This window comes from Daphnia carinata, chromosome 10 (assembly GCF_022539665.2).
Source record: "Daphnia carinata strain CSIRO-1 chromosome 10, CSIRO_AGI_Dcar_HiC_V3, whole genome shotgun sequence".
In the NCBI taxonomy this organism is placed as follows: domain Eukaryota; kingdom Metazoa; phylum Arthropoda; class Branchiopoda; order Diplostraca; family Daphniidae; genus Daphnia; species Daphnia carinata.
In genome coordinates, this window is record NC_081340.1 from 8,307,887 (window position 1) to 8,331,860 (window position 23,974).

A 23,974-nucleotide genomic window follows, 5' to 3' on the forward strand; every position below is an offset into this window, starting at 1 on the left:
CTTATCTTCTTTGCTGTTGTCTTGCCACAATGATGCATGTCTCTTATCCTCTCTTTTTGAAGGGGGCAAAAAAAAAAAAAAAAAACGACAGAGGGGGATCTGGTTAGCATCTTTCTATACGTATTTTAGTGGCAAGATCCGGATCCAACTACTCGACATTCAACGAAATTCAAATTACCTTTTTTGGTGCCCTCTTTTTTTTTTTTTTTTTCGTTACGTCATATAAAAAGCCAATTTCTAAAACAAAAATCATTTTAAAAACAAAAACAAAAAAGTGGGCAAACCATAGAAAGAGACATGCACACATGCATGCTGGAGTAGAGTAGGTGGGCGGAGTTGAACGAAGAAACAAAATCAAAACAGCGGTCGGTCTTATTTCCTTCTTCGGTTTGATATGCTGGTTGTGTGCAGTGCTCACCCTCCCGCACCCGATAATCGTCATCCGGCAGCAAGCAAAGGACATACACGCACACATCATACATAAAGAACTAGTGCCATACGAAAATTATGAACCGGATGGAATTCTTATAGTCAGTCACTCTCTTTTTCGTTGTCGTCATCGCGTAATACACCTCCTCTTTCACATTTTCGTGCAGCCATACGAGGACAGAGAATCAAATGGGAGAGAAGAGAGGAGAATAAGAAGAAGAGAGAAAGCGTGACCCCACTTGGAATAAAGCAAAAGCTCGGGAATAAGAAAAAAAAAAAATAAAAAAAAAAAAAGAGAGAGAGGAAGGCTGAAATCAAGGCAATCAGCAACTAGCAACCGCACAGGCAGTTAGTCTCTCTGCCACGGCAACCTAAACAAATCTCTCGCCCTCCCTGTTCTTTTTTCTCTCTCTCTCTTTTTAAATTCGGCCAGTCACACACACACACACAAATTGTTGCTCCGCCTCGAATAAAATTTAAAAAAAAAAAAAAAGGGAGAGACTGAAAGCACATTGACGTCCGCCCTCCCATTCAGCGAAAGAAATTTGAATCCACGACTCTGGTTTGGAATTTTATCCTGCAGTTACGACCCAGCATCCATCCTTGTTTCAATGGCCCTTTTGTAGTCGCGGACCCACTGCAAAAAGAATTTGTTTCGTTTTTTTTTTTTTTTCTGTTTTTGGCTCTATACCTTTAGATATACGTCGTTGTGCAAGTGTTTCGGTTTTTTTTCGTTAACTTGTTGGTTCATCGTGGCTTTCGCGGAAGTGTACGCTGTGGGGGTGTTGCCTCTGTGTGTGTCAACGTGTTTGTGTGTGTGTGTGTCATTTTACTATCGAAACTCGTCGAGTCCTGACACACACACATCACGTTAATGTTGTTGCTGCCCCGTTCTAACCAATTATTAGTGGCGAAAAAATTTACAATTCTTTTTTTTTTTTTCGGTGTCATTGTGCCATTTTCCGTTCATCTCCTATGACGGACCACGCGTTATCCATCCCCTCCGCTGCACTTCGTTCACACCATCCGCCGGCCCTCACAACCACCATGACGGGACGGCTATTCAAATTCTGTACCATCAAAGTCACAGGCCGAGTCCTTGACGTCATCGTCCTCGTTCTAGGTACCACTCTTCTCACAACTACCTATGTTTACTATCTAGAAATGGTCAGCACACTCGCAAAGACGTAAGACAATCTCCAAGAAGAAAAGGCTTAACGCCTCTATCCTTTATTCACGCTCGGCTATGACATTATATAATCATTGAGCGAGCTGCGTGCCGACAATAGTCTATAACGAGGTCGCCGTTTTTATTCACGCGTCACGGAATTTGTTCGTTTTCTCAAAAATTCATTTTTCGACAACTGATGAATCGGCAATGTTGCCTAAAGTGTCATAGCATTTTGTTATCACAAAAAAATATTGGGATGTAGTATGTTTATCTTATTTACAATTATTTATGACGTTGTTCGAGTTTTTTGTAGAGAGTTTACGAGGAGAAACTCAAGTGTATGTTGGCAACTTGTTTGGCTGAATCCTGGCGGTACATCAGCTGAGCCGTAACGCTTTCACGTTTCTAGCCAGTCTGTAAAGTCGAAAGCTATCTCCGTCCGGCTTTCTAGTTTTGACAGCTGAAGGCCAGCTCAATGTAACATTCTTTGACACCAGTCTCCATTGCATTTGACTCTCTTCACACTAGCTGTTTTTTTTTTTTTGTTTTTTTTTTTGTCCCCTCTTGCTGATTAGCACTGAAGAGTGTGTCTCTTTTATTTGATCTTATTAACTCGTGGTTTTAGTCCTGTGCTTGGCTGCTGTCGGCCATGAACAGCTTCAACACGTTCAGTCATTCTGCCTACGTGCTGCTGGGGACCAAGTTATGGAAGTGGTGTAAGAAAACGTTATTCCAACACGAGTCATTTCCTCTCTCTATGTAACATTTGCTTACCAAAAGAAGATTAAATACTTTATCAGGATTTTTACTTTTTCTTTCTCTACAGTAATAGGAGGATTGAGCTTATCCTATTCTGGACTCATCCGCCCACGTGGAGCAGGGTTCTACTGTGATGACGAGACCATCAAATTTCCATACAGAGGAGACACTGTATCGGTTGTGCAACTTTTTCTTGGTAGCCTACTAGCCCCAATCCTCTTTGTAAGTCATGTTTCCACTTCATCTCTAAACAGAGCAATTTTTACAACACAGTATTTTCCACGTGTTCTTGTGTTTAACCAAACAATTCACAGATACTGCCCATTGAATTGGTAAAGAAATGGAGAAAGTCAAGAGAAGAGGCAGTTCGATCGTACTTGTTAAGCGCCTGGAGAATCTCCTGGTCAGTTTGGAGGGCGGTGCTTCTTGGAAATTTAGCCGTACTAGTATTGACAGAGATCTCCAAGAGTTTGATCTCTGAAGCACGTCCACACTTTTGGGACACTTGCCAACCCAACGTCACTAAGGAAATTTGCGATTCTGGGTAATTTGAATATGCCCCACTTGTTCCTCTTCCGCTTGCAGTGGTCAGCTCAAATAACCGTCTCCCGTGAAACCGCGGCTTTGTATTTCGTTTTACTTCTATGTAGTTATATCGTCGAGTTCAACTGTACCTCGGATTACAGCACTCGAAAGATCTTGGACGCCCAGAAATCGTTCCCCTCCGGTCACACTTCGGTCTCCTTTTTCGCGGCAGCCTTCATGATGGTACGTTTTTCATTTTAAACCATTTTAAATAGGATCTTGAATGTTCTCTTTTTTATATTGAATTTAGTGGTACTTAGATCGCGCTGTTCAGTGGCGTCATTCCTACTTCTTTAAACCGTGCCTCCAGCTCGTATGGGCGTGTTTCGCAATCCTCTGCGCACTGACTCGCATCACTGACCGAAGGTACAATAACCAATGATGATAAGCGAAATATTATATTGTTGTTGGTCGACACGAACCGTAAAATTGATCATCGAATTTCTACGAACGGTTCGTATTCATTTCTTCTTTCTCTGTCTTTTTTTTTTCCGTAGACATCATTGGTGGGACGTGTTGGCAGGCGGAACCTTGGGCTTGTCCGTCGCTTTCATGCTGGTATGGATACATTGAAATCAAATAGGAAAGCTAACGAATCGTTTCTTTTTTTGTGTGTGTTTCTTGCTGTTGGAATTTTCATTGGTAAAACAATTTCAACAATACAGGTTCAAGCTGTGAGCAAAAATGTCCGATGGGGACATGATGACTCGGATTCCGGTGGTAATGACTCGACAAATCAGTTCAAGGACACCGTTTCCAGTAACCGCGTAGACTTTCAGTTAAAATCTTCCAATAATCCAACGTCAAATAATAAACGGCCTTCTGTTCGTCGACTACTCTCCACTTCATCAGCTGCCACCACCATTGCTGAAGACAGCGAAATCAACATTTAAAAGAATCAGAGCTTCTCTTTCTTAGATTTTATGGACATTAATCATTCATGGGTTGTTTTATTCCAGAAAAAAAAACCCGAAAACGTTATTATAATCCTGAAATTCATGTCCCACCCACCTATTAAAAAACAAAAGCAAATGTCGACTGTAATTAAAGTATAGCGTACCCCAGAAATGCTGCTTCATTATGTTGTTGTTTCTATTATGCCTTTGCATAATGAAGCACGTTTTTCGTTTTATCATGCGATTCTATGATTGCCTTTGGGTACCACTCTGAGCGGGTATAAATACCCATACGTTTTACTGCACATTATCTTATTTCCTGCAAAATCTGTTGATTGTCTGTGAATATACGGAAATAATATACATATAGAAAGGAAACTATGGCCTATTGAATTTGTTTAGTGCTAACGTGTGAGATAGGTAAACCTATTTGACGCTAAAATATCGGTTATTTTTCGTCCTCTTTTTCACGATTATGAAAAGTATGCTAACAGGTTTTTGGTAACGAAAATATTCCTATCATTTACTTTTTAAGGTAATGACTAAACCGAAGACACTTGTTGATTGAATCGCTGTGAACAAAGGAATGCTACACTATTTCTAGTGTGGCATATGATTTCAGTTATCATGGTTTTTACATTTTTCTTCTAGTAAATATTCTTATCATAAAGGCATTTTTAAAAAATCTAAAAAAAAATCGCCAGTTTAGTTGCACAGGTTATGGCCGCTAGATGGCATGCTACTTATGGTTCGTCTGCTTGTCTCGTGGTTACTTGAATGTGGAGGATAAGTTTTGTTGAGTTGCGTAGTTAAATCTTTTTAACTTGAAACACAGAAAAGCAGTAACATTATACGTATAGCTCTGTCGCATTACAGGAATGGAGACCGAAATTAAGGCTCCCAACAGCTCAACCGAAAAGAAAATAAACAGCCAAGGATCTGAAAAGACGAAAAAGAAAAAAAACTCAAAAGGCAAATTGCATCCAAGCCGTGTTAAGACGAGTGCTATTGAGCAACATGAAATAAAAAACCTACAAATACGCTACACAGCTGTTGAAACGTCAGCCATCAAGAAATTTAGGGACATTCCACTTTCGAAGAAAACGTTGCAAGGTCTCAAGCAAAATGAGTATGTTACACCCACTGACGTGCAAAAAGAGAGTGTTGTTCTTGCTCTTCGAGGAATGGACGTACTGGGAGCTGCCAAAACTGGCAGTGGCAAAACTCTTGCCTTTGTTATCCCTGTTCTCGAAAGACTGTATTGCATGCAGTGGACTCGCATGGATGGTCTTGGTGCCCTGATCATAACCCCAACACGTGAACTTGCCTACCAGATTTTTGAGACATTCCGAAAAGTTGGCATACAGCATGACTTTTCTGCTGGTCTAATTATTGGAGGAAAGGATCTTAACTTTGAAAAGAAACGTCTAGATCAGTGTAACATTATGATTTGCACTCCCGGAAGAGTACTTCATCACATGGACGAAAATCCATTGTTTGACTGCTCCAACCTTCAAATCTTGGTTATTGATGAGGCAGATCGATGCTTAGATCTTGGTTTCCAAAATACGATGAACGGTATAATCGAAAATTTACCCCCGAAAAGGCAAACCCTACTCTTTTCCGCCACGCAAACCAAGTATGAATATTGATCATTCTATTGACTTTAAAATAGTGGCTCATCTTATTTTCCCAGGTCGGTCAAAGATCTCGCACGGTTGAGTTTAAAGGATCCCGTCTACGTTTCTGTTCACGAGCACGCGCAGTACTCGACACCCGAGTCTTTGCGTCAGAGCTACATCATCACTCCCATTCAAAATAAAGTCGACATCTTATGGTCTTTTCTCAGGAGTCACAGAAAGAAGAAACTGATTGTTTTTTTGACTTCTTGCAAACAGGTAAAACTCGATTGTCTTGTATTTGCACCTACTCTTTCAAACTAAGAGAGAGCCACCTTTCTTAGGTTCGCTTCATCCATCAAGCTTTTACCCGTCTACGACCAGGCCTTCCCGTTTTGGCGTTGTATGGCACCATGCACCAAATGAAGCGCATGTCAGTCTACGAAGAGTTTTGCGAAAAAGAAACAGCTGTGTTGTTCGCTACGGACATTGCCGCCCGAGGATTAGATTTTCCCAACATTGACTGGGTTCTTCAAATGGATTGTCCAGATGATGCTAGTAGTTACATACACCGAGCAGGCCGGACTGCGCGCTATCAGAAAGGAGGCGAATCGTTACTGATGTTGCTACCGTCTGAAGAAGCTATGGTTGAACAGTTGGCTCAAAAGAAAATTCCCATACAGAAAATTGAAGTAAATCCCGCAAAACTTCTTTCTATCCAACGCAAACTCGAAGCTATGCTTGCTCGTGATGTGGAATTGAAACAAATGGCCCAGCGCGCATTCGTCACTTATACAAAATCGATTTTCCTCATGAAAGACAAGTCGATTTTTGATGTCACTGCCATCGATTTGAACGCTTTGGCACGGTCGTTGGGTTTGGCACTTGCACCACGAGTCCGTTTTCTACAAAAACATTTGAAGGCAACAGCAGCGACTGAGCCACCACAAGCCCCTCGAATGCTGAAACCAAATTATGACACCCCAGACAAAAAGACGGTCGGAGTTGAATCGACCGAGCAGAAGTGGAGGCGGAACGACTTGGAAGCAGCTTATAATTTCCACGCAGAAAATGAAGAACAGGATTCTGACAGTGATGAAGGCATTTTCAAACTTAAGCGCAAAGACCACACATTGCCTGGAGTAGTAGAATCCGAAGAAGAGCTTGCTGTTGAGAAAAAGAAAAAGGAAAAAATTTTGACAAAAGAGAAAGTAGCTAAACGCATCCTTGCCAAAAAACTCAAAGCCAATAAAATTGTCAACTTTGACGATGATGGAAATGTAAGTGTTAATTTTTATTGCCACATTCTATACATTTTCAAAATTTTATGCTTTATCTCGCGATCCGCTTGCAGAGGATTTACGACGCCACTCGCGAAAAGGTTTCAGAGCTCGGTCGAAACCTGGAAATTGAAGCCGTGATGTCGATTACTGGCGGCATCAACTTGGATGAAGCCAAGAAGGCAATGGAAGAAGAAGACAAATACGACAAAGAACTTTTCCGTCAACGCATCAAAGCCAAACATCGCGAAGATCGCCTTAAAGCCAAGGCAGAACGCAGATTAGCTAACCGAGTAGCCAAGGAAGAAGAAAAATCTGCGGATGACGAAGAGGAAGAATCAGAAGATGAGGAGAGTATTGACGGATCAGTTGCAGATATTATCGACGCTTTACCTGATCCTGATCGTATCTACGGTTCCAACCAAGGCGGCAGCGATGAAGATGGCGATGTCTATAGGGGGCCACCCGTTGCAAAGTATAGAATTTTTTTGTTTGACTCCGCCCATTACTTCAATGACCTAATGTTTGTCATGTCTTTAGGAAACGTACACGACTGAGCGAAAGTGAAGATGATGACGAAAGTGAAGAGGAAGAAGAACCTATCAAGCGAAAATTGATTGCCAAGTACGACATTAGGCTATTCAATCTTGAATGTGAATTCGGGAAACTTTATATCATTTCCGTTTTTTCTTACTAGGAAACAATCCCAATCGAGTGACGATGACGATAGCCAAGAGCTACCTTCACCAACAAAGACGAAAAAGAAGTGGGTCAAGAAGAAGCCTCCAAAGAAACAGAAACCTGCCAAGGTGAAGAAGTTTGACACAGGCTTGGATCTGGCTATGGACGAAGAATTGGCTCTTCATATTCTTGGATCTAAAAACTGAGGCAATCCTGGGGTCTTCGTGAAATACATTGTCAGCTAAATGGAGTTCAACGATGTTTTGAGTCACCGGATTGCGTCACGGAAAAAAGGGACTACATTTTTGCTGGTATCATGTATATTTTGTTTGATTTACAGAGGATATACACTAAATGAAGAAAAAAGATGTGGTAAGTAACGAAAAAAAACAAACAAACAAAACGAAGACGTTGGCGGAGCATGCGATGGAGTTACGCTGTCTTCGAATTTTGTGACGAGAGGGCAACAGAAATAGGAAGATGTGAAGAAACTGTTAAAAAGGAGGAAAATTGGGCATTCATGGATCCCTCACCACATTCCGGCCGAAAAGTTAAGTCGATCAAAATATTCAATAGGATTAGGCAACTGCTATTGTTACTATTTCTTTTTGGGCACTGGTTTATTGGCAGCTGCATTCGGCTTTGTAGCGTTGATACCAGAATATTGGTATTTTGCCTTTTTCTCCGACGGTTTCAGTATCTAATCAATCAACATTTGAGTTAGAAATTGCTGCGGCATGGAAACCACAAATGATTGAAATACCTGAAAAGAGCACATGAGTGTTTCGTCCACGCTCATCATACCGCCCGCATTGTCGAACTCTCCGCAATAATTTGGCGCAGAAAAGAGAGTTACCAGTTGACGTTTGGCAAAAAACTCGTACCCATCTTCCACCACCTGGTGGGCTCTACAAATTAAGTCAAGGTCATGGCGATTTAAAAATTTGCTGACGACGTCGGCTCCAAAAGTGAAGGAAACTCCGCGATCGTTTTCGGACCATCCTTGTACGTCCTTATCAGGATCGGACCACAGCAGGTCACACAGTAGGCCTGAAGAAAAAAACCCGTTTCGTTTCAAATCCTTTTGGTGTGAAAATATCTCGTTCAAACCAGTGTCAGGTACATCGGTTGGCCTCATGATGCGTTTTATTTGGTCCATGTTTTGTAAATCGGGACTTAAGCCTCCATGGCAGCAAAATATTTTCTCGTCAATAATGGCGGCAATGGGAAGACAATTGAAACAATCAGTGAAAGTCTTCCACAACTTGATGTTGTATCGACGTTTGCCTAAAAAAAAAGCTTGATTTCTTGAAAACAAAACCCGTTGGTCGTTAAAACACTTTATCTTTACTTACACTCATCGTAGAAACCATAAATTCGGTTGATCGACGCGCATTCGTGATTTCCTCGTAACAAAAAAAAGTTCTCTGGATACTTGATTTTATAAGCAAGTAGAAGGCATATGGTTTCTAAGGACTGTTTTCCGCGATCGACGTAGTCGCCAAGGAAGAGGTAATTTGCTTCAGGAGGAAAACCGCCGTATTCAAACAACCTCAATAAATCTGTATACTGGCCATGAATGTCACCTGCAACAAAAGAACCATATTTACTTACAAAATAATATGCAATACCTTTAAAGAATAGAGGATGTTAACAAAATACATACCACAAATTTTCAAAGGTGCTTCTAATTCAAGAAGTATTGGTTGTTGGAGAAATATCTCTCTGGACTTTAAACACAAGCCACGCACTTCTGCCTCTGTCATCTGCACAGATTTTCCAGGGCGACATCCTCTCACTAACATTAAACCAACAAAAAAAATAGATTGGTTCGAATAATATAAATCTCGTCTAATTGTATCACTACAGAAACTCAACACATTTCAAATTATTATAAATAGACATCGACCCAACCGCTTCGCTTGAAATCAGCTTTGTGATATTGGTGCAAAGCACTTAACATTTTTAATGTAATTGCATTCTATGACTGTTATAAGAAGACCTATAGTTTTAACGGCAAAAAATGTGGGCCAGAGTAACCTGTATTTTTAAAATAGAAAATTGAGGTTCTTTACAGTTCTCCCATCTACCGACCTAGTACTTGTTGTTTGGTGTACTGGATTAGTTAACGATGTAACCAATAAGCCCATATAGTTTTGGTTAAGAATAACAAAAATATTTCCTTAACTTAGAGATTTTCCCGTAAAACAATTTACCTTCTAACAATCGCGAAATTATACTGTCAACATTAAGGTCCGTATCCGCCATCATTTGAGGAAAGTCAGATTGGATTAAAATTGTTGTACAGCACCATCTGGCATGTAAACATCAAAATCTCTTGAACATGCAGTTGTCGTCTGCAAAAATTAAATTATTGAATTTCTAGCCGAATTTCTAGTGCAAGTGATAAATCTATTCGCCTTCATCTGTTATGTCTAAAGTCGCCAAAAAAGTCGTAAAGGCAGTCGTAAAGAGATCGGGGATTTCAAAAGTAAATCATGGAAATCGATTGGAAACATTTATACCTTCTGGAAAGGCAGTTGCAGGTCCTCCATTAGGTCCTCAGTTAGGACAGGTTTGTGCGCTTGCTTATATTTTGATTGCTTAATCATACCAACAGGTTTTATAACTAATATTTCAATTTTCTTTGAAGAAAAACATTAATATTGCAGCTTTCTGCAAAGAGTTCAATGAAAGAACCAAAGAATACAAAGAGGGAATCCCTTTGCCATGTCGGGTTACAGTGAATTCAGACAGAAGTTTTGATCTTGTGATTCACCAACCTCCAGTAACATATTTCCTTAAACAAGCAGCAGGCATTCAGAGGGCAGCAATGAGGCCAAGTAAATATTAATATTTTAGCTATACTGATTAACTGTTTCACTATAAAAATTTTCGTTCTAGCACAAGAAGTTGCAGGGAAAGTTACTCTTAAACATGTCTATGAAATAGCCAAAATCAAACAGCAAGATCCCACACAAAGTTTCCTGTCTTTAGAAACAATTTGTAAGCAGGTTATTAGTATTGCTAGAACATGTGGAATCCAAGTAGTCCCAAAATTAGATCCTCAAGAGTATGGACAATTCTTGGAACAAAGAAAATTGATTGTTGAGGAGGAATTGAAAGACTTGCAAGCTAAAAAAGAAGCACGTATGTTGCGTACAGCGTAGGGTTTGTGTGTATTTGCAATAGTAGTCAATAAATTTGTCAATTTTCTCCAATCAATAGTGGTCAGACGGCATATGTTTCCTGTCTCTCTGGGCATTATGCTTCCGTTTTTTCGCCATATATTGGTTCAGTTTTCCCTCCTCCTTCAAGCCTTCAAATTTCTCTTTAAGATCTCTTTCCTTACGTGCCACTAGAAATTGAATGGGTGTTGTTAAATTATTAGCTAGTTTATAGATAGGTGCAGTTAGTTAATAATTACGTTTAGTCGCAAAGTAAGGGGATTTTCCTTCTTTCAAAGCCTCTATGGTAATCCGTTTTTCTTCTTCCTCTTTTTCTTCTTCTAACTTACGCTTCTTCTCTGCTCTGATTTGATTTTCCTAAGGTTTCAAAAAAAAACAACATATTATGCCTACAGGTAGACTAAAATATTCTTTGAATATTCTCAAAAGTTACCATTCTTTGTATAAGATATTTGATTTTTTCGATGCGCCTTGGTTGCGTTTCCTCCCGGAGTTCTTCCTTTAATTTCTTTACTTCATCTTCCTTCATTTTATTCACAAAATCGTAGTTCCTGTGAAATGACTGATTGAACAATAATTGTAATGAGACAAGCGAAACTCAAGTAAATGTAGAGAAAAGCATAGGAACATTAACAAACCCTCTCACGAAATTCCCCACAGAGATTGTCAAAACGAGGATCATTTCGGAAAACTTTAGGAACTTGAACTGCAACCCTAGTTTCTATTTTTCTTGATTTTGAAGATATTTCCCTAGGTCTGTTTGGGTTGGCTCTTTTGAAATCTGTTTTCACCTGAGGCTTCTTCTTCACCCCTGTAAGTGTCTGGTTAAATTTTTTTGAACCAATTTTTTCCTTGAGTTTTTGCAGCTCTTCAAACGTCAACGCAGAGAGCTCCTCTCTAATGGCAAGTTTATCTGCGTCTTCACTTCTTTCACTATGCTGAAAATATTGTTGCTGATCATTAGCAACAGCTTTCCCCTTACTCACAATCGAACGTAAGACAGGAAGTTTTGCTTCCGGAATGTCTAGGCCAGAGAGTTCATCATCTTCGGAACTTTCTTCATTTATTTGCTCTTCCTCGGTTTCTTCTATATCTGAGGCTTCCTCGACAGTGTTTTTAACATGCCAATTTTTTGACATTCTTAATGAAAAAACACACACGTTGTTTTTTTTACTTTATCAAGTTTTACACGCGGTTTTCGTCTGTTTCGTAAATAACGCCAGATTTCTTAAGTCGAAGAGTCGAATTCGAATAATTATAGATAAAGTTCGTCCTTACCTTTGTAAATTAGTATTTCATTTATAAATTAAAGAAAATTTACTATATTTGTTTTAATGTTTGTTGGCTTTCGTAAATTGTTTTACTACAGACCTAATTTTGCAACGCTGATTGTACGCATGGTGCTCCTACAAAATTAAGCGCCGAAATTTGTGTAAACACAGACATCTACGAAAAAATGTGATGCATGTCGATGTAGAAAATGACTAATAACTTGAAATTAAAAGCTATAGGCCTACCCACAGCTATCACAGACAAACTTGCTAATCATAGCATTATCACTGTCCAAGTATAGTACTCTATAGTTGATGACACTAATAGGTTCAGTCTTGATTGAAAAGAATTTTGTTTTCTTTACACAAGGATTATTTGATCTTGAATTTGATTGAATTGCAAAGAAAAACAGGATTGAGTTATCAAAAATTGTCATCCACTTCTGAAGATGTGAACAACTTTATAGCCCCATTAGGCATTTCGGTTGTATATTTTAAACATCATATGTTTACTATTCTAAATGAAATTCTATGTTCCAGGTTAGCCGGTTGTTACAGCCATCACATGTGGTTTTTAATGATGATCTAGATACTTTCTTAAAGGGAGGCATAACATGTGGTCACATAACAGAATTCTCAGGGGCTCCTGGTCTTGGGAAAACTCAGTTATGCCTCCAGCTTGCATTATCAAATGCATTACATGGAAAAGTAAATGGTGTTCTTTATATTGACAGTGAAGGTGCATTCAGTGCTTCGAGGTATTGGCAGAACTGCACCTTGCTTTCCACACATTTGCTTAATGTAGCTATCGTCTTGTACAGCACCTCTTTTGATTTCTTAGACTTCTAGATATTGCTGTTCACAAATATGGAATAGCTACAGAAAAAGACATCCAGAGCTCTTTAAATAGAATCCATTTGTGGAGACCTCTTAGTCTTAAGGAAATTATAGACAAGTGAGTTATTGTTTTAATTTAAATAATTAAAAAAAGAAAAACTATCAAATGTGCAAGCTAATACTCTTAATGATTACAGGTTAATCAGTATTGAAGTGCTTATTGTCAAAGAACATATTGGCCTATTAATAATCGATTCTAGTAAGTATGGATGGCACTATGCATCGCACTTCTTGATGCAGTGAAAAAATTATATTTTATGTTGTTTTCCTGCAGTGGGATCGATAGTTCGTCGAGACTTTGGGGCAGATAAAAGTATTGAAAGAGGTGCCCAAATGTGTTCACTGAGTTCCAGTTTGAAACGAATAGCACATGATTTTAACTTGGCAGTGGTTGTAACTAACCATGTAACTGCTAAAGTAGAATCGTCCTCAACAAACTTCAATTGCCAATCTACCTCCATTCCCGCATTGGGTCCATCTTGGAGTCATTGGATCAACAGCCGGCTTCATTTGTTTATAGCTCAAAACAAACGGCGTTTGATGGTTTCGAAATCTCCCGAAATTCCTGAGCTTATTGTTGACTATAACATAAGTAAAGGTGGCCTTGACATCCAACATGATACTTGTTCATCCTCAGCCTATTGACTGCAACATTCCAAAAGACTTTCGCTACTGTATTTCAAACTGCGTGTAATTCTCATACCAAAAGAACGCTTCGGCAAATGAATATTTTGAAAGGTAGCTGTATACTGCTACAAAATTAATGCAAAAGCACTGCTTGGAATTTTGCCAATTTTCATCGGTTCAGGACTTAGATTGCCGGTACAGTTATCTAGTGGCATATTTTGACAAGAAAAAAGTGTTTTTGAATAGTAGAAAAAGATTCGCTTTTTCGCCTAAAGGAAGTATTTGCTGCCGACAGAGAATATGGTCAAAAAGATTACTAAAAAATATAGGTAAGCAGCCATTTATTTTTATGTAAATCGTTCGTGCTTTCGAGGGACACTTTTGTATTAAGGATTTAACACATTTTTAAAGAACGCAAAGTATGCTGGTTCCATGTTAGTTCACCGGAACTGTTCAATTTAAACAAATTGAGTGTGACTTCATGACCGGGCAATTTGATGTATGTAAATTTAAGTTAATAGAGGTATTCTATTGTCTTGTGGTTAGTGTTTGTTTTAATTTAATTGATTTTGTTGTTGCCATATAATGGAATTTCCAATCTTTTAATATATATAGATATGTGGAAGGGGGAAGGTAAGTTTTATTTTCGTTTTGTCCTCCAAAGCCAAATTTATAAATTGCAGAAGGCGCCCTGCGCGCGAAAATGACCATTATTACACAAAGGAGAAATATTCCACGATGTTTGAAATGGAAGATGTGAAACCAAACCTAATACTTTTTCGGCTTCAAAGAAATATATCAAGAGATAAATTTTGTATTTCGTTGCTCCTTTTTTTTTTCCTTTTTTTTTTTTTTTTAATGTACTCCATTTCTTTGCTTTGCATACATTACCTGGCCTGTAAGCTGCAACTGTTTCTTGGACCAGCACGGCTCAGTACGAAGTTCTACCGCAAGAGGCGCATTGAACGCTATTCTTTGGAAGCAGTAGTAATAGACTAGTAAACAGGAAAACTTGTCGGCCATCGCACTTGTAGAGACAGACGGTTGCGGTAGGCCGTGAAGCGCTTTTGTGCAGTTTGCTCTGTGAGCTGATTGGGTTTTCGTTGCTGAAGTTAAGCCATAGGTGTTTTTTTTACCTTGCCGGAATAGTTGTGCACAGTCCCAACTGTTCTATATTTGCGTTTACTTTTGAGTTAATCTCTAAACAAGGCAGAAAAAACTTCGAAAATGGATCAAATGTTGTCTAGCCCTGGTTTCAGCATTCCTTCTATCGGCACTCCACTTCATCAACCAGAGGAGGACCAGCAGATTTTACCTCACAATAGTCCAATTCCGGCACCACGTCAACAACAACAGAATGGATTTGGACTTGCTTTGCCTCACCAACAGATCAACAATTCATCAAGCTCACAGAACCTTTACAGTTTACCGGGATTCACACCTCAGCACATGTTACAGCCACAAACACCGGTAAATTTCAAGAAATATTCTAAAGCAAATGTTTCCTGTTGTAGACTTAAAATGAACCATTGTATACATACATACAAATTGGTACTTAGGCGAAGCAATTGTAACATTTCGCTGATGGGTTAATATAGGGGGAAATCTAATGTTGGTATCAGAAAAATGTTTCCATTTGAAATTCCTCAATAATTAAAACCAATTTTTCTTACTCTCTAGCAAGCCCTGATGTCACCTGCTCCAAACCGAGGATCAAGTGCAGCCATTGGGGATTCTCACATGCATTCACAAGGAACACCAGCTCCTGCTGGACTGTTTGGTCCTTCTACGCCTGCACCTATGACACCACACACTCCAGCTTCTGCTGACCCTGGAATTGTTCCTCAATTACAGTATTAAAACAATGGTTTGGTGTTTGATTTTGAGAAAATTAACTACTTCATCTTTGGTAATGTAGAAACATAGTATCAACAGTAAATTTGGGATGCAAATTAGATCTTAAGAAGATTGCGCTCCACGCGCGTAATGCCGAGTATAACCCCAAACGTTTCGCAGCCGTGATTATGAGAATTCGTGAACCGAGAACAACGGCTCTCATCTTTAGCTCAGGAAAAATGGTATGTACAGGAGCCAAATCTGAAGAAGATTCGAGATTAGCTGCCAGAAAGTACGCACGAATTGTTCAAAAACTAAATTTTCCTGTAAGATTCTTTTAATGTCACGAAAAATCTCTTCTTAAATCGTTTTTGTTTCAGGCAAAATTTCTAGATTTTAAAATTCAAAACATGGTTGGTAGCTGTGATGTAAAATTTCCTATTCGTCTAGAAGGCCTAGTATTGACACACAGCCAGTTTAGCAGGTAAGCAAAAAAAAAAAAAACAAGCAACTATTCAATGTGTTCATCCGCCGAATATCTAATATTCTCCATTTATAATAGCTACGAACCAGAACTCTTCCCTGGTCTCATTTACCGAATGGTCAAACCGCGTATTGTGCTACTGATTTTTGTTTCTGGAAAAGTAGTGTTAACTGGTATGCTTAACCAAATCATTTTTGATCCTACAAAGTAAATTTTGAATTTATTTCCAATAGGCGCTAAAGTTCGCCAAGAGATCTACGACGCATTCGACAATATTTACCCTATTTTAAAGAGTTTCAAGAAGCAATAGTACATCATGGAAGCGTCTACAAAATTACTTACGTACGTTGGTCTAATTCCGAAATTTCTCCCTGTTTACTCATCGCTGGTTTCGCGTTGCCATCGGGTAACCCAGTGGCCCTCATGCACTTTACATTCACAACTTCCTTGTATTGATATTTCATCAAGTAAAAAATACAGACATTTTTCACAAATGTCTGCCGTAATAATGCGATTTTGATACTTACAGTGCACAACACAATTGGTCGAAGAAAAGAAATTAGATAACAGAATGGTTCGGCTCCTGTTTTTTGAGCAAAGTACTCGTTTCCTCGCCGTCGGTAGGCTCTGGCGTAGATTCCCGTAAGGCATGCGCATCCGAAACTCCTGACGATAAATTTTATTCAATCGATCCGGTAAGCCATTTAATGAAGTAACGTTTTCGAATACCTTTTTCATGTCTAAGGAGTTTCCGGCAAAGAAATATGGCAGCAGAGTTGTTGGCAGCTTGAATTGTAGCGATAGAAATCATGAAGTGATCGTTGCCAATGTCGGAATAGCCGCCTACCAAATGCCTGTCAACTAAAGTTTTCGGGTATTACTAAAAAGTATAGTAAAAACTAAGTCGATTATTGACACAAGTATGCCCTCACTTTTAATTACTGAGGTTGCATGATGCCCGAAAAGAACCAGATCTAGGACAATTCCAATAGCAGAAACAACAATATGAAATTTCGCCCTGGAAAGCAAACGAAAAGACAAAGGACAAGCACGTGATTAGCAACATGCGACGTATTAGTTTTCAGCTATGAAGCGATTGCCAATTACCATGAGCTGGCGTGAATTTCCCCGAGATAGTAGCTAGTACTAGCCAGAAAAAAACCGTAGATGCCAAAACAAATTTCAAGCTCGAAACTCCAGTCAGTGTCAAATTGGTTCATGTCGGTGTGAGATCGAATCTGCACTTCAGGTACGTAAAAACTTAGCCCATACAAGTATAAGCTACTTTAATGTTACCTGCCAAATTACTGTGATGATTCCAATGAGCAATCCGATGATTGCTGTAGTGCGGAATCCAACTCTTATAGATCTTGTCTGAGACGAGCATTGTGCTACACAACAATCGTACGACATGGTACGACTTTAGGGGAATACTAGTTTTCAAACAGTGATGTGATCTTTTTTCTTGGATTTTCTTTAAAACCTTTACTTTTGCCAGGGAAACGAGGTGGCGTTGTGGACCGCAGCATCCGCTTTGATATGGTGTTTGGTTAACGACAATTTTCACTACACCATGATTTTAGGTTATACTTTTTGGTAAGAGAGTATCCTGTGCAAGCCAGTCGCGAGGTGGCTAAACCTCGTGATTTTTGAAAACTTAACCGAGTACATAAATCATTAGACAGTGCCGTTGCTGCTGTTTTGGCCAAATGGTTACTTTCGACACGAGTTCGGCACGTGTATTATATTATCTAGACAGAACGATTCCTACACTGGCGTGATGTCGCATACTTTAAAAGGAAAACTGGACCGTATAATCAGGTAATAATGTGAACGAAGGAGATACATATTAATGCAGATCGCCTATGGATTTATTTGCTGGTTGAACGATGAGCCAATAATTGCACTAATGGAATTTAAAATATTTCTATTTTAATTCTATATTTATTAAATCTGTGTAACTTTCCTCAGATGGAATTCTGGCGGCATATCCATTTCCGCGCCCGTTAACTTCATATTTTACCTTCCACAATGAATTGCCATTGAGTTACAAGGTCGTAATTGTATATATTGTACTTATGGAGTGTTTAACATTACCTTCTTCCTTTTCATAAGAATAGCCATAGTGCTTGCCAACGAAAAGGCAATTACCAAGCCGTGAAGAACACCCAGTATGGTTAGCGTAATAGGTGTATTCCCTCGTCGAAGCACCATCAGGACATCGTTGAATTCAGCACCTGATGAATGTCACCGTTTGCTTTTAGGTAATTATGAATCAAGTTTATAGTTAAAATTTCTCCGTACGGCAGTTGCGCATGATTCCATGGAAATCTGAAAGGCTACATTTAGCCACAAGGTGAAGAGGGTAGTAAAAAATAACCCCGAAATCAAAGAGGATGTATCCCACAACTATGATTGAGCAACATACAATCGCTCTATTGTAGACGAAAACCAATTTATTTTGTATTTTTACTAATAATGTAACATTCATATAACTTACAGGTTTTTGGAAAACGTCCGGATAGACCAAATGACAAGGACCGATAGCAGCACGATGTAAAGACAAATAGCTAGTACGTTCACGGTAGCAGGAATCCAAGGATCATAGGGCACGTCGTGCGATCCTTCTTGTTCACGAAATGCCCTGATCATCGCCATCTGGTACGTAGCGTAATCTAAGACTACTTTAGTTTTGGTAAATCTGTATAAGTAACTGTACCTGAAATCCTATTGTTGCTACAAAAATCAAACAACTAACAGCGGTCAAAGTATATATCCATTTAGATGAATGGCTTTTCGTTATGGCGAAAATTGACCTTAACCATTGTTTGGTTGTATCTTGTATTTGGACGATGAAATTAGCGATCGCCATGTCACTGCTTGCGTTAAAACAGTGCGACTGCATTGAACTGATGTTTTTTACCAGTAAAAATAATAATTTTATGTTTGATTAGATCCGGTTTCATTTCCTTGTGCCTCGTCGTCGCGAACGGAAATAACCACAGAGACCAGGAACCATAGGAAAGGCATAATGGCGAAACCATCCGTTTTATGAGGGTTGGGAAAGTGAAGGAAAACAAATTTTGATTGTTTTTTTCTTGAAAAAAAGGATGTGTATTCTAACTCATGCAATCGGGATGATGTCATCTTACTGCGACGATGAAACAAAAGATAAGGATGGTTATCTGTTGCGATGAGATCCGTTGCCGCCATTGATCAGGTATTTCTACTTTAGATCCAAACAAATCACAAGAAATCTACATTGTTAATAATAGAACTCATTACTCGACTAGAAACTTCCTTTTGTACCTGTTCGAAGTGGCAAACCACATAAAAGGAGACGAGAATGGAGCAAAAATTGACAACGGCATGCAGGGTTATGCCGATGATGATCAACAACAAGGAGGTACCGTGTCGATTAATGAGCAACACGTGATCAAATTCGTTGCCTTTACATGACAGAAAAAACTTTTGGAAACGTTTCTTAAAACAAAATTTATCCCTAGTTGGAAAACTTACGGCAGTTCCGTATGCCGAAATTGCCTCCAAGTCCTTCGAATTCGTTTGGATTGCATCGAGTGATGAGATGGAGCCCGTGGAACGAAAGTAAACACAAGTCCAGCGCTAGGGCGATGAGGCTCATGACAAGAAATGTTATTGTTCTGGAATCCATTCATGATAGTATTAGAAGCTTCAAAAGGATTAAGACAAATGTTGGTTTTCAAATAGGACAAGGAGATGGATCACTTACATGCATCTGGATTTGGCTTTGGCAGCGCAAGCAGTTACGATGGCTAAGATGATAAAGTAAACTCCAAAGGTGAGACCCGTGATGGCGATGGGCAGTAATGGGTTGTTGCGGATGTCATTGAGACGTATATCGTCTCTGTATACAACCATGGTTGCCTGGTTCACCACAAGAGAAAATGGTAATTAATATAAGAACATGGCTTAATCATTTTGATGAGATACCTCTAGAACGATTATTCCAAGCCCCAAAAGTAATCCTAAGGTGCCCAGGAAGTATATGTGCCTCCTGGGGTAGTCGCTCTTCCACACTGTGCCGTTCTCGGCCATCATTTTTGTTTAGACGTTTTTACCTTTTTGTGTTCTTTTCTTATACTTACGTAGGATATGCAGAACTACTTCCACCAGACTACACTGTTGTCATCAACCGCCCAAACTGTTACGATCACTATTGTTCGACGATAAGTTGGCCATGCTTTTATATCTTACGCAGCCGGCTAATTTATTCGACCTGTTGGCGTAGTCTGGAAGAGGAAAATAAGCTAACGACATCGAGAAAATCCGTAACCGTTTATCAGAAAGATCGTAACGCCGGATTTCTCTCCACATCGCAAACATGTGTAGAGAAATTATACCAACATCTCCACATGTTTGGACGGCCCTTTTTTTTTTTTTGGTCGGAGGAACAGGGAAGGCCGGTTAATCTGCAACCGATTCCCAAGTTGTGTGCGTAAGGTACTACATCAAATTCTTATAGCTGCGCAGTTAGAGCTCCTGGAGAGCTCGACCCATGGAATAAGGAAATGGACGTCGAGGAAAGGGAAATTTTACGTCCTATTGGCAAGGTGAGGCAACAGGAAAATGTGAACCTGTTTTCTGGAAGTTAATTTGTTCCTTCGTTTTTATTATTCTTTCCTCATCATTAGCTTCTTGCAATTGTACGTGTGGTAGCCGCGCCGTTAAATGGAACAACTCACGTAGAATAATAAACACTTCCGTTTCTGGCACAAAAAATAACCAGACTAAACTGCTGAATGTTTTTGTGGACATAGCACAACGTTGATGTAGGTCAATAGACCATTAAACAGTAAGACTAACGTTGACTCTTAATGCTTTTTCAAAATAGTGGCATCATTCGATCGTCGTATTCGAAGAAATAAGGATCTGACTTTAGAAGTAGCTTTGAAGTAGCCATGTGTCCTCGTCTATATAGTGATAATGCCGAGTAAAGGCGTCAAGGAACCGGAACTAGGTGGGCAAGTGTATTGATGACATTTTAACTTTGTCCGTTTCCTTAGTTAATCTTTTTTATTAGATGAAATTGAACCCGGAAGCATCAGTGGAGAGCTTGCAAATCAGCGATATATTTCGGTGAAGCTATCTAAGCTTGTTCCCCAGCTGCAATGCAAATTTTGAAGCGGAAAATGTTGCGCCAAATCAAATATTGCATTTCCAAAGTTCTCTACAGGTTGCGTTCGAAAACCGTGGGAAGTACAACAGCCAAAAGGGATGTGGAAGAGGCCATGTTTATGAGAAATGGATCGAACAAAGATACCGAGAGACATCCTTGGACCTTCGAAGTTTCGTGGGATGTAGTTGGTAACGTGGCTGATATGGTTACCATACGCGGAGATAAAAATGTTCTTGTTGGACCCTACAGACCAGACAGAGTAGAAAATGACGTTGTCGAATCGGAATTCCCACCAGAGTCACCACTTGCCATGTCCGTCCAAATTCTACGGGAAAAAGGGCTCAAAGTTATAACTGGGAAATGGCTAGTAGATTGCCAACCTCCAGCCATCCTGTTTGACGTTGAATCGGCAAGAAGCACGTTTGGTGACGACGACATCGAGAAGTTTAAAAATGACCAAGGTATTGACATTCCGGATAACGACCAAGAAACCAAAGATGCCATTTTGTTTGGTTATATGGTTGCAAATTTTCTGGCTGAATTTGAATTGCAACATCGATCAAAGTCAATTCAGTCCACCTCAACGACTGAACCAGCAGTCTTGCTGACATCTATCAGCCAAAATCAACTCTCATCTGTCAAACTAGACACATCAAATTCCAATCCTGGTCAAACGTCATCAACAACAGGAGAAGAGACTTGTGCTGTGTTCCATGACTGGAAGTGTGGTATTGGTCTTATTCTTCTCCATCGCTGGCAAATCCCAGTTGCAACTGTTTTCATGCTGAAGACGAGCCAATTGCAAGGCCATTACGAGTCTGAAAAACGAGCTTCTGATGAAGCTCGAGCTCAAGGGATATATCATCGTTTGTGTGTTGAACGTGGTGCTGCATTCGCTTCCGACGTTTTCAGCTGTGTCACCGAAGTCGTGGCAGAGCAAGCTGAGCTTGTTCTAGAAAAGCATCCCGACTATGTTATTGTTCAAGACTAGTGATGTACTAGAACAGTGTACCAGTAGGTCTCTCATTTCTGTGTACTCTTCTGGATTACGTTTAATAAATACCACCATAAAAATTTGCACTGTTTTTAAGGATTTTCTGCATTTGATAATGGTGACATGCTTGTGGTAGCTGGTTATATTTTTTTCTTTTGCTCCATCATGTCGAAAACGAGACGGGCAGCAACAGCGTCCTCGAGAGCTAGGCCTAATGGGAAGAAACACATTAGAACTGTGTGCGGTAAAGTTTTACTCTGATCCCTTTACCTAGTGATTTAAAGACTGTACGTTTACTAATTTCGGCTTCTACCTTTCCTAGCACTACTTGACCGATTTCTCCATAAATCTCCGCTCCTGATTTAATTACATCTCCCGATTCTTGAGTTGCGGACACGACTGAATCGACGTAAACAACGGAATTGTTCATCAGTTCTTTGCTCAGTTCTTGCCATTGTGGACGTGGGGCTCCAACGGCTATTTATTTGAATATTAAATATCTCCAGTTAAATGGTTAGTATTGAAATTAGTAAGCTTCTTACAATTGATATGAACCGCAGATTTCATGGCACACTCTTTAAGAATGGGTTCAGTGGAGAATGTGGCCGCGACAATAACATCCGCATCCACGACACAGGATTCTACGTCAGCAAATACTTGTACTTCTATTCCGAACGAAGCATTTACATGTTTGGCGAGTTGTTCTGCACCGTTTGGTCGATGATTCCAGATATTAATCTTCGGGAGAAAAAAACAAAACATTTTAATCATGGCGAAAAACCCAATTCAAAACTTGAGATGCACTGGTAAGTAAAACATAGATCACGTTCATTTTCAGCTTCATATACCTTCTTGATTGCGAAAAGTTTGACAAACGCCTCAATATGAGCCCTTGCTTGAACTCCCGAACCGAGAACAGCAAGCACTTCTTTCTTGTCTGCTAAATATTTGGTGGCGATTGCTGAAACCGCTGCCGTCCTCATGGCGGTTATGACTTCTCCATCCATTATCTAGGCAAATAATCACATCTTTATTTATTTATTTTTTTTTTTTTGTCAATGAAATTCCGTCTCATTTGGCGCTATTGACTCGTTGACCTTACCGCAATCGGCATTCCAGAAGTTTCGTCAAAAAGCAGTATCGATGCCATATGGGTATCCATGTTTTTGGCTGAATTATTTGGATAAAATGTAACTAGCTTACATGCAAGAGCGTGTCGGGATTCCACATATGCTGGCATTGCTGCTAAGAAACTGTTAATTTGTTAATAACAAGTGTTAAGTAAAAAAAAATTCCATCATGCCAACTCTATCTAACCCATTGAACTGTGTGACTTGGGCCGTGGCTCTAAGCGGTTGACTCACTCCTCCCTCCGGTCCTTTTGAAAAATCAGCCAGAGCCAGTTCTAAAGCTGAAACAAGTTCTTCATACTTTAAAGAAACTTTGACGTCATCGGGGCCGTAATACGGTATGGTATTCATCTTTACTGCAGTATAACAATTGTGACGAAAACTAAAGTTAATACAGTAGACTTCTGCACACGTTGTAGGCAAACAGATACGACTTACTGCGTCTGCACCGTAGACGAAAATGTTTTCATTTTGACATTTTAAGCACCTCAGATGTGGTTTGTGGGTAAACAAATACACGATAACATGGCCTAGCCGCCTGTCCCTTAACTAATCGACGTAACACTTACCATGAAAGAATTTCTGAGGGTGTGTTTAGTGAAAATCGCTGATTTATAAGCAATTCACGATGAACATGCCTGTCGGTGTAGCAAACTGCAACCTGTGGGCTAAGTGCTTCAAATCCAGCCAAGTCATTCAGAATTTTGTAATGTGCTTAAAAAAAACATACTAGTCTGTTGTACTTACACTCTAAAGGTTACATTGGCGTATCTCTAATCACAAATTGTAATCTAGCAACAAAGCACACCTAGCAATATCACCACAATATCACAATTTCTTGCAAAAGTAGATTTAAACTCACAGAAAAGAAATGTCACGTCTCATGTGGAAAGTAGAATAAATTTTTAATACTAATAATTTACTTATTTGTAAGCCTTTCTTTTATCTAACCGAAGAAAATAGAAAAAT

The 23,974-nt window shown here is 39.5% G+C and overlaps 12 protein-coding genes across 17 annotated transcripts; 6 read left to right on the top strand and 6 right to left on the bottom strand.

The window, feature by feature from the left end:
- The first annotated feature begins 841 nt into the window (after positions 1-841).
- Positions 842-4,218, top strand: LOC130701438 (phospholipid phosphatase 3-like). Of its 3 annotated transcripts, XM_057523417.2 has the most exons (8): positions 1,859-2,077; positions 2,184-2,316; positions 2,427-2,581; positions 2,674-2,903; positions 3,010-3,127; positions 3,195-3,310; positions 3,442-3,502; positions 3,610-4,218. In XM_057523417.2, exons 2-8 carry the CDS (start codon positions 2,250-2,252, stop codon positions 3,835-3,837), a joined length of 975 nt encoding a protein of 324 aa, XP_057379400.1. In that variant the 5' UTR covers positions 1,859-2,077; positions 2,184-2,249; the 3' UTR covers positions 3,838-4,218. The 3 variants fall into 3 exon arrangements, with proteins under 3 accessions (XP_057379398.1, XP_057379400.1, XP_057379399.1); XM_057523415.2 differs by lacking the exons at positions 1,859-2,077; positions 2,184-2,316 and adding an exon at positions 842-1,552; XM_057523416.2 differs by having other exon boundaries at positions 1,859-2,316.
- Positions 4,219-4,632: 414 nt separating this feature from the next.
- Positions 4,633-7,671, top strand: LOC130701404 (probable ATP-dependent RNA helicase DDX10). Its single transcript, XM_057523367.2, has 6 exons — positions 4,633-5,479; positions 5,537-5,738; positions 5,804-6,739; positions 6,814-7,214; positions 7,280-7,363; positions 7,437-7,671. The coding sequence occupies exons 1-6, from the start codon at positions 4,719-4,721 to the stop codon at positions 7,624-7,626; spliced, it is 2,574 nt and encodes an 857-aa protein (XP_057379350.1). The 5' UTR covers positions 4,633-4,718; the 3' UTR covers positions 7,627-7,671.
- Positions 7,672-7,918: 247 nt separating this feature from the next.
- On the bottom strand, positions 7,919-9,748 carry LOC130701475 (serine/threonine-protein phosphatase PP1-beta catalytic subunit). Its single transcript, XM_057523457.1, has 6 exons — positions 9,637-9,748; positions 9,087-9,218; positions 8,776-9,006; positions 8,531-8,707; positions 8,184-8,470; positions 7,919-8,120 (listed from the first exon to the last, which is right to left on the bottom strand). Exons 1-6 carry the CDS (start codon positions 9,689-9,691, stop codon positions 8,019-8,021), a joined length of 984 nt encoding a protein of 327 aa, XP_057379440.1. The 5' UTR covers positions 9,692-9,748; the 3' UTR covers positions 7,919-8,018.
- A 23-nt stretch (positions 9,749-9,771) lies between these two features.
- On the top strand, positions 9,772-10,639 carry LOC130701458 (large ribosomal subunit protein uL11m-like). Its single transcript, XM_057523439.2, has 3 exons — positions 9,772-9,995; positions 10,074-10,263; positions 10,325-10,639. Exons 1-3 carry the CDS (start codon positions 9,852-9,854, stop codon positions 10,588-10,590), a joined length of 600 nt encoding a protein of 199 aa, XP_057379422.1. The 5' UTR covers positions 9,772-9,851; the 3' UTR covers positions 10,591-10,639.
- Positions 10,576-11,814, bottom strand: LOC130701447 (ribosomal RNA processing protein 36 homolog). Its single transcript, XM_057523427.2, has 4 exons — positions 11,247-11,814; positions 11,042-11,170; positions 10,848-10,965; positions 10,576-10,778 (listed from the first exon to the last, which is right to left on the bottom strand). The coding sequence occupies exons 1-4, from the start codon at positions 11,745-11,747 to the stop codon at positions 10,642-10,644; spliced, it is 885 nt and encodes a 294-aa protein (XP_057379410.1). The 5' UTR covers positions 11,748-11,814; the 3' UTR covers positions 10,576-10,641.
- Positions 11,815-12,007: 193 nt separating this feature from the next.
- LOC130701440 (DNA repair protein RAD51 homolog 2-like) lies at positions 12,008-13,421 on the top strand. The gene is made up of 6 exons (XM_057523421.2): positions 12,008-12,175; positions 12,250-12,363; positions 12,420-12,637; positions 12,721-12,834; positions 12,914-12,975; positions 13,051-13,421. Exons 1-6 carry the CDS (start codon positions 12,089-12,091, stop codon positions 13,419-13,421), a joined length of 966 nt encoding a protein of 321 aa, XP_057379404.1. The 5' UTR covers positions 12,008-12,088.
- Positions 13,422-14,409: 988 nt separating this feature from the next.
- LOC130701443 (uncharacterized) lies at positions 14,410-16,039 on the top strand. Its single transcript, XM_059497150.1, has 6 exons — positions 14,410-14,873; positions 15,084-15,256; positions 15,322-15,565; positions 15,620-15,723; positions 15,802-15,896; positions 15,957-16,039. Exons 1-6 carry the CDS (start codon positions 14,631-14,633, stop codon positions 16,031-16,033), a joined length of 936 nt encoding a protein of 311 aa, XP_059353133.1. The 5' UTR covers positions 14,410-14,630; the 3' UTR covers positions 16,034-16,039.
- Positions 16,040-16,256: 217 nt separating this feature from the next.
- LOC130701365 (uncharacterized) lies at positions 16,257-17,162 on the bottom strand. Its single transcript, XM_057523327.2, has 5 exons — positions 17,020-17,162; positions 16,831-16,961; positions 16,656-16,741; positions 16,453-16,584; positions 16,257-16,389 (listed from the first exon to the last, which is right to left on the bottom strand). Exons 1-5 carry the CDS (start codon positions 17,134-17,136, stop codon positions 16,283-16,285), a joined length of 573 nt encoding a protein of 190 aa, XP_057379310.1. The 5' UTR covers positions 17,137-17,162; the 3' UTR covers positions 16,257-16,282.
- Positions 17,163-17,457: 295 nt separating this feature from the next.
- Positions 17,458-18,381, bottom strand: LOC132087697 (uncharacterized). Its single transcript, XM_059497378.1, has 4 exons — positions 18,224-18,381; positions 18,028-18,158; positions 17,821-17,960; positions 17,458-17,746 (listed from the first exon to the last, which is right to left on the bottom strand). Exons 1-4 carry the CDS (start codon positions 18,379-18,381, stop codon positions 17,651-17,653), a joined length of 525 nt encoding a protein of 174 aa, XP_059353361.1. The 3' UTR covers positions 17,458-17,650.
- A 423-nt stretch (positions 18,382-18,804) lies between these two features.
- LOC130701364 (uncharacterized) lies at positions 18,805-19,836 on the bottom strand. 3 transcript variants are annotated; one of them, XM_057523324.1, is made up of 5 exons: positions 19,696-19,836; positions 19,475-19,629; positions 19,243-19,385; positions 19,033-19,172; positions 18,805-18,949 (listed from the first exon to the last, which is right to left on the bottom strand). In XM_057523324.1, exons 1-5 carry the CDS (start codon positions 19,801-19,803, stop codon positions 18,905-18,907), a joined length of 591 nt encoding a protein of 196 aa, XP_057379307.1. In that variant the 5' UTR covers positions 19,804-19,836; the 3' UTR covers positions 18,805-18,904. The 3 variants fall into 3 exon arrangements, with proteins under 3 accessions (XP_057379307.1, XP_057379308.1, XP_057379306.1); XM_057523325.1 differs by having other exon boundaries at positions 18,805-18,952; XM_057523323.1 differs by lacking the exon at positions 18,805-18,949 and having other exon boundaries at positions 18,967-19,172.
- A 330-nt stretch (positions 19,837-20,166) lies between these two features.
- LOC130701362 (glycogen [starch] synthase-like) lies at positions 20,167-21,958 on the top strand. Of its 2 annotated transcripts, none has more exons than XM_057523320.2 (4): positions 20,167-20,315; positions 20,397-20,538; positions 20,597-20,722; positions 20,786-21,958. In XM_057523320.2, exon 4 carries the CDS (start codon positions 20,874-20,876, stop codon positions 21,870-21,872), a length of 999 nt encoding a protein of 332 aa, XP_057379303.1. In that variant the 5' UTR covers positions 20,167-20,315; positions 20,397-20,538; positions 20,597-20,722; positions 20,786-20,873; the 3' UTR covers positions 21,873-21,958. The 2 variants fall into 2 exon arrangements, with proteins under 2 accessions (XP_057379303.1, XP_057379304.1); XM_057523321.2 differs by having other exon boundaries at positions 20,397-20,534.
- LOC130701363 (ketimine reductase mu-crystallin-like) lies at positions 21,731-23,599 on the bottom strand. The gene is made up of 7 exons (XM_057523322.2): positions 23,575-23,599; positions 23,193-23,361; positions 22,978-23,128; positions 22,724-22,885; positions 22,418-22,613; positions 22,146-22,352; positions 21,731-22,086 (listed from the first exon to the last, which is right to left on the bottom strand). The coding sequence occupies exons 2-7, from the start codon at positions 23,354-23,356 to the stop codon at positions 22,016-22,018; spliced, it is 951 nt and encodes a 316-aa protein (XP_057379305.1). The 5' UTR covers positions 23,357-23,361; positions 23,575-23,599; the 3' UTR covers positions 21,731-22,015.
- Between the last annotated feature and the right edge of the window lie 375 nt (positions 23,600-23,974).